At 37.9% G+C, this 8,349-nt stretch overlaps 1 protein-coding gene across 1 annotated transcript in view; it reads left to right on the forward strand.

Annotated features, from left to right (window-relative positions):
* Nucleotides 1-5,317, forward strand: part of LOC150080941 (pseudouridylate synthase RPUSD2-like) — a 234,786-nt gene extending 229,469 nt beyond the window's left edge. The window contains exons 12-13 of the mRNA XM_090380859.1: nucleotides 4,585-4,766; nucleotides 5,303-5,317. Coding sequence (XP_090236985.1) covers nucleotides 4,585-4,766; nucleotides 5,303-5,317 — 197 coding nt within the window. The remainder of the gene's footprint in view (nucleotides 1-4,584; nucleotides 4,767-5,302) is intronic.
* The last annotated feature ends 3,032 nt before the right edge of the window (nucleotides 5,318-8,349 follow it).

Raw genomic sequence — 8,349 nt, forward strand, 5'->3', positions numbered from 1 at the left:
CACACAGATGCAAAAAGCAATCGAATCATACCTAAAGGGTTCCAATACAAAGCCCCGTTCCACAATTCTCACATGGATCGTGCCTGCTTTAACTTCAGCCTACGCACATTAAATTTGTGGATATCCCATCTCCACCGTGAAATCAGGAACGCTGACTACAACAAGTCCAGACTGTTACAACATCTACAAGGTAAGGTCTCGCCTATCGTATTTACAAACCTTATACATACCATCTGCCATCGGGCTAGTCAGACCTCGGATACCTACCGTTTACGCCAACAGCGCAAGTTCATAAACTTAAGCATAGAAGCTAACTCCTTAAAGGCGAACACTCGTTCAAACGACACGACTTCTTTCGTCTTGAATCTAAGTAACAAACAACTGTCCAACGAGCAGCTGAATGTTTTATCAAACGGTATGAAATTCGCCGTTATACCATCGAAACCTCCCATCACACAGCTCGCTATGGGTATAGAAGCCAGTATTACCAACCTTCCCGAAGAAACTGCCAACGAGATCCGATTCAAGACTGCCGCTATCCTCCGCAACACTCGAAAAACGTGCTCAAACCTCAACCACCGCCAGTGTGCCGCCCTGTCATCTATAAGAAAAGACAACTCCATCGTTGTACTTCCTGCGGATAAGGGCGCCGGACTGTTGTGTTGGACCGATCAGCCTACCGAGAGAAAGCCTTGACCCTATTACTCGATCCTAACGTATATGAACCTCTACCTGATCCTCCCGTTAAAGTCTTGAAACGTCTGGAAGCAAATGTTAATAAACTTGTCCAGGCATGGCTTAAAGATAAGAAGATCCCGACCACGACTCAGCATCTTCTACGTGCTACTGGCTGCCAACTACCGCAATTCTACAGATTACCAAAGATCCACAAACCGGGTATTCCTCTCAGACCTATAGTGTCTTTCTGCAGTGCCCCAATGTATGAACTATCCAAACATATCGCGAGCCTCCTCTCGCCTCTTATAGGTAATACATCTCACACCGTTAAAAACAGCAGTGAATTCATTAACCTCATCAAGAACCTCTCGATCCCTGACAACTCTGTCATGGCATCATTTGATGTGGTTTCTTTATTCACCTCGATTCCCGTCCAACAGGCCGTGCACTGCGCCAGAAGGCTCCTTCAGAGCGACTTAAGCCTCCAATCCAGGACGTCACTATCCACTGATGACATCTGTACCGCCCTCAACCTATGCCTCTCTAGCAGCATCTTCACCTTTGAAGACTCACTCTACAAACAAGTACATGGCACTGCTATGGGTGCCCCTGTCAGTTCCATAGTAGCTAACATCGCCATGGAAGATCTGGAGGAGCAGATACACCAGAACCCACCTACACCTATTACAACGTGGTGTAGATACATCGACGATATTTTTACCATAATACCACGTGGTTCTGAAACGGTACTACTAGAACACCTCAACTCCCTATCCAATTTCATCAAGTTTACCGTAGAATCAGAGGTGAACAGTTCGCTCCCGTTTCTGGACGTGCTAGTGCATCGCGTAGGCCCACGTCTAGAGACCTCAGTATACCGCAAACCCATGTGGTGCGGTCAATTCACCAACTACAGGTCCGGCCACGCTCCAAGCCATCTCAATAGCACTGCCCGCACCCTATTCTCCAGGGCCTGGAGCCATTCCAGCACCGACACAATTAGACGTAACGAGATCTCCCGTGTGAAGGCGGACCTAACCAGATGCGGTTATCCATCCCATGTACTAAACAGATGCCTGTTACAGGCAGAAGAACTTACATCCAACCCAAGACCTCCGAAACAAGTCGGCATATCTTCCGCCTACATTCCGTACTATCCAGGAGTGTCAGGACGTATCTCGAAGGTCCTTAGAAGTTACAACATCAAATGTGTGCAATTACCCGGTAGGAACCTACGTTCACTTGTCTCCAGCGTGAAGACCCCTATCACACCTGTCTTACGCAGCAATGTAGTGTACCGTATCACCTGTAGGGCCTGTAACAGTTGCTACGTAGGTGAGACATCGAGACGTCTCCAGGATCGCCTCACGGAACACGACAGAGCAATCCGGCTTGCCGAAACTGACCAGTCCGCGGTCGCAGAACATTTTTGGGCTACTAACCACGATCTTGACCCCAAGCGCGACTTTGAGATAGTGGACCACGCGCGACACTTTCGCCACCGCCTATGGCTAGAGTCACTAAACATAATAAACAATCCTAAGGCATTAAATCGCCAGAAAGGCATGCATCTACATCCCATCCTAGAAACAACCGTTTTATTGATGGATGATCACTGGCGTAAAGCAGCACACGTCCGTGCTACAACAATGATGCATGATTAACGTGCCACATTTGCTTTTAATGTATTCAAATTTTATATTAACTGATCAGTTGATAAAGGGACACGCGTTCCGAAAGCTACTGGTTTTGTACTTTTATTTGTACTTTATCTGTTAATAAATAACTGGGTATAACTGTATATATCTGTATTTGAACTATGGACCCCAGTACTCCAGGCCCATTCGTTACTACAAAAAACATTTGTCATGATGAACTGAAGACAACAAATGAAGATCAAGATAAACACTGACAAGGATAAAATTTAGTATATTGAGTTATGCAAAGCCATTAGAAAGAGACTCAGAGAGGACATAAGAAGATTTAACACAAGAAAAATAGAATAAGCATTAAGGGAAAACAAAGAACTTAAATCAGCAGTAATACATAAAGACAAAATGATACTGAAACTGAAGAATAGCGATGGTGTACTTATAAATAGCAGAGCAGGCATCATTCAAACAGCAGAAGACTACTATAGAGAATTATACAAGGAGCAGGGGAATGATATCAGCAGTGGGGAAGATGAATCACAAATTAGTAACACATACAACATACCTGATATCCTTCCTGATCTAGTAGAATATGCTTTGAAGAAAATGAAGAATCAGAAAGCCCTGGGGGGGAAGATGAAGTTACTGTAGAGTTGTTAAAATTGGGAGGAAGAGACATGACAGAGAAACTGTCAAGATTCTTCACAAAATGCATTAGAAAAGGTGACACCTAAGCAGTGGAATAATGCAATCATGGTTTTGCTGCTTAAGAAAGGAGATAAATCAGAAATTGGAAATTATAGACCAATTAGCTTGTTATCTCATATCTACAAGTTGTACACAAGGGTCATTACTAACAGATTAGAAAGGATACTTGATGAGAATAAAACCGAAAGAGCAAGCTGGCTTTAGGACAGGGTTCTCAACTATGGATCACCTTCACATAATATCACAGCTAATGGAGAAAGAAAATGACTATAAAACACCATTATGCCTGGCATTTGTGGATTATGAAAAAGCATTTGACTCCATACAGCATAAGGCAATGTTTCTGGCACTGGAAAGACAAGGCATAGATACCCTATATATTATGATTTTGAAGAAAATATATGAGAACGCTACGTCCTTTATTAGACCAGACAAAGACAGTAGCAAATTTAAAATTGAGAAAGGAGTTGGACAAGGAGACACCAGTTTACTGCTGTGTGGTACCACACTCAGGGAAATCGAGAATGAAAAAGACCTGGGGGTAATTGTGCACTAGGATATGAAGTTCTCTAAGCAGTGCAGATAGGTTGCCAGAGCAGGTCATGGAGTTTTGTCAGTGTTATATATTGTCAATTTTGCTAGCAGAGATAAAGCAGTGATTATACCTTTGTATAAGACAGTGGTCAGGCCACACCTTGAGTACTGCATATAGGTCTAGAGGCCTCATTTTAGAAAGGATGGAGAGTTGCTAGAACGAGAACAGAAAACGGCAACAAGATTTGTGAGAGGAAAAAATTGGTTCTCTTACCAGAAGAGGCTTAAATTCTGTCAGTTGCAGCATCTGGAAACTAGGCATCTGCGAGGTGTACAAGGGCTTGAATGGTTTGAGCAGACTCAATGCTGATGGGATACTTCCGATTGCTGAGATTAAGAACCTGAGGGGGCATAGATTCAAATTGAGGAAAGACTCTTGTAGAATAGATGTGTTGAAGTTTGCCTTTAGCCAGCGGGTCGTTGATTGCTGGAACAGACTTCCATCTGTTGTTGTGGAATTTGATAGCTTAAATAAATTAAGGCTGAACTAGACAAACATTTGGAGTGACTGGATGAGTGAAATCGGAAGGTTGTTTTCTTTTTTTCTTTTTTTTCCCTTTTGGCTGATGTTTGCTTTCTTGCATCGTATGCCTCAACTAATGTTAATGATGATTGTTGGAATAAATGTTTTAATATACTGATTATTGGCAGTCATTCTGCAGAAGAGAGAAATATATATATATATATCTATGTTTCATTACTTCACATGGGCCAACATAAAAAATCTTATACTAATAATTGGCTGAGATCTGAAACAATTAGTGCAATAGGAGTATTCATTTACGAACTGTGAGTTTTAATGATATATATTTTAAACTAATACCTTAATTATGGAAATGTTGCCAAAATATACCTCTTAAGAATTGTAAAGAAATTCTAAGCAGTAATATGCGCAAACATTTTTTTTTCTTCTTGAGAAAAGCTAATTTTTAAAAACTGTTTTGGTATGTAGATAATTCCCATGCCTTTTCACCAAAGTATACTAAAAGCAAGGAATACCAGCATTTAGTGCAGCAGTACAAGTTTGATCCAAATAAGGAGACATATGATCCAAACTGTAAGAGGTGTCACAAGGAGCTTAGAGATCCAACACCTCAAGAAAATTGCATGTTTTTACATGCATTTTCCTATACAGTAAGTTTTTGTTTTTTGATTAGTTAAAAAATAAATTAGAAATATTATATATGCTTACACATGATATAGTTAAATGTAGTGTATCTTTCTGAAGTATTGTTAAATAAAAAAAAACATATACACCACTGAAATGTTGGTTAACATTCATACTATACTGAAACAAAAAATACATGATAAAAATTACTAACATTAAAAATTAGAAAAAATAACAAGAGGAAAATGGTACTGTTCTCAGCCATCATGCAAATGTAGCAATGCAATCTGTAGACCCTATACATACAATTCTGAGTAAATTGTACTATAACACTTCCAGAATTAGTTAAGTAAGCCTGTATATATGATTAGAAAATGGACAGAGTAATAGCCACTAATCTTGAACTGGCAATTAATGTTCAATCTTTACAAGTTCCAGCTATGAATTACAAGCTCCAAAAAAAGCATAAGTGTTTTGCCATTTTAATTACTTAATTGTCATATTATATTGTACTTTGTAAGTAGCTTTATATTTCTAGTTACGTTCGTTATTTTTATTTTAGATAGAGTTTTTGTAGTTTACTGCTTAATAAACTTAAAACCGTTGATTCGTTCAAATCTTGCAGCGACTGTTATAGTATAGAGCGAGTGGTAGGGAATTCAATTTTTCAGTTGTGGTAAATAGGTTACTTACAGCAAAGTAACCTATTTATAAGTTACCTACAGCAAATTCTAAATGGGAAACATTCAAGGAAGTAATTGTGGAAGCTACTAGGCTTTCATACCAATTAAGAAATACTGTTCAAGATTTAGGCCTAAATGCCAGTCAGATGAACTAATGGGACGTGGCAGAGAAGAAAAATGCATTTGCACACTCCAGTCCACAAGGACCTCCCCTGAGTCCAAGGATGCTCTCATAATCATGGCTAGGAGTTTGCTTACTTCCCTTGCTGCCTCCTTTAATATAACTGGATAAATCCCTTCCACCGTGGGTGTCTTTCTTATGTTTAACTTCAACAATTTCTCTCTCCACTTTGCTCTCAGTTATTACAAAAATCATTTGGCTCCCTGTTAGAGTTTAAGCTTCTGTCCTCCACTTCTCTACTGAATTCCTCATGTGTGAATGTAGGTGCAGAATAGTCATTCAGATTGTCAGCTATCTGAGCAGGATCATCAACAGTCAAACCATCGATATTAAGTGGACCAATCTGATTCATCCCCTTCCTTCTAGAGTTTATAGAAGTAAAGAAGTGTTTGCTATTTTTCTTTGGAATCTTTTCTAAAGATTTCTCATCTGTCTTCACTTGCTTAACCTCCTTTGTGACTTGATTACAGATTAACTTATTACATAGGCTTCTGTGTCGCCTGACATAGAAGCCTGTTCTTCGAATGCTTCCCATTTAGAATTTGCTGTTGGTAACTTCATCAGTTGGTCCCACTGTATAGAATTTAAAAACTGTCTAAGACTCTTCCCTTTATCCCCCCCCGATATTAGTTACATCTTTAAGTAAATCCCACATCAGTACACTGTGATCACTGTCCCCTAGTGGTTCCTTTATCCTCAAATTCCTAATGCATGAATAATCACTGCTGATAATCAGATCAAGAGTATTACTCCCTTTTGGTTGCCTCTCGAACGTTCTGTAGGAAACAATCATCCAATAAATCCACAAAAGTCTTGCTAGTGTGCAAGTGACCAATACACAAGTTCCAGCTAATATCTGGGAAGTTAAAATCCCCAATTTTAAGACATTCTTATTTACTGGCCCACTCTGTTTCTCTGTATAGTTGTTTGTTGTACTCATCAGAGTTATTAGGCCTGTAACACACTCCTAAACCTAACATAAGCTTACCCAGTGCTTATGTTACCCAAACTGACTTAACACTGCACTGTCCACCAATGTGAACTCTATGCACTGCTTTAGATTTTAGGTTTATTAGCTAACAGCATAACCCCTTCTCCCTTCCTATCCTCTCTGTACACATCGTACTCCCCAAATTCCAATTTCGCATTCACTATATCTATGTGACACCACATCTCTGATATTGCAACAGTGCATTTTTAATTTGGTAATAAAGTGATTTTATATATATAGTGTATCTGTAAGTTGCCCATGCAACTTACAGCAACCCCCACTCTCTATAGATTCTGGATAGCTGAGATTTTTCTGCATTAAGGGCTATCTTATTATTTATATATTTAGTTGGTGGCAGGATTTCATAAGTATGCTATGGTCTTAATCTGATGTGGTGGCTTCTTGTCTGATAGATCCTCCCAAAAATATTGCTTGCACGTTAATTTCGACTTGCTGGTTCAAGATTAGTTGTTGTTACTTTGTACATCCTCCAGATCTTAATCTGTACACCTTCCTGATCTCTTGAAGTTTATATCCAAATTTGTCAAGTAAGTTTATCCAGAACTGGACTTATACTATACACTAATTTAATGCATAAATTATGAAGTTAAATTATATGAATCATTATCACATTTAATTAATTTATTTATTATTACTGTTATTATTAATTTAGAAGAATGGTTCATAATACTATTTCATGATGACATGTCAGAAAGATGGATTTTTATTAAAATTTTTGTAATTTTAGTTTACCAAAGTTGGCAAGTATGCACAACTATTATGTTTAGTATAATAAAAATCAATATTGATTTAGCTTGAATGTAAGCTGGGGTTTTTTTTTCACCCTATTCCTCCAAATATGGTAAGAAAACATTTCGGTTCATTCCAAAGGGTTAAGATTAATTATGTGAAGTTATTCAAAAATAATTGTAAACTCAAACACATGCAATAAATGATACTAAAATACTGAATTTTTTTTTTTTTTTTTTTACATTATCATATTGTTCAGATGTTAATAATCAGTATTTTTAAATTTTGTTTTTTTTTTTGTTTTTTTTTTTCAGGGAGAAAATTGGAAATTCCAAACAGAAAAACCATTTTGGGCAGAATCAGATTATGATGAGGACTAAATTAAAAATATGTCAGCATTATTTGTTTTTGTATATTTTTAACAACACTGATTTTTTTTTTTTTTTTACCATTTTGACTGTATTTTTAATATATGATGTGACAAGAGATATCAGGAGGGCAAAAAAAGAAGTCACCTTCCATTTTCATCCAAACTATGCAGATATACCGAGTATATATACAAGGTGATTTAAGAGGAGTAGTGATTATTCTGAGTAAAAAAGTTCATATAAACATGTGTCCAATTCTTAATGGATATGGAGATACAGCTGTTTGAAACTGGCACATGCAAAGCCATTAGGAGAGGTATTAAAAATGGTAAATGACTTATTGTTTGCATTTATTGACTTTTTGAATGATATGAAACACAAATAATTGACAAATTTTTTATAGTTCACAATAAATGTTTGAAAATCCCACCGCCGACCTCAATTCACTTTGTAACTCTTGTGGTAATATGACATGTTCTTCTGAGGTCATTTTGGTGTTCCTTTATGATGGCAGCCATATCCAAAATATGAGCGAGAAATTCGTCTCTTGTATTCACCTTTTCTTTGTATACTGCACTTTTCATTCATCCCCACAAACAAAAATCTAACAGAGTGAGGTCTGGAGACCTTGAGGAC

Source organism: Mastigoproctus giganteus, chromosome 9 (assembly GCF_048544385.1).
Source record: "Mastigoproctus giganteus isolate SK-2022 chromosome 9, ASM4854438v1, whole genome shotgun sequence".
NCBI lineage: Eukaryota > Metazoa > Arthropoda > Arachnida > Uropygi > Thelyphonidae > Mastigoproctus > Mastigoproctus giganteus.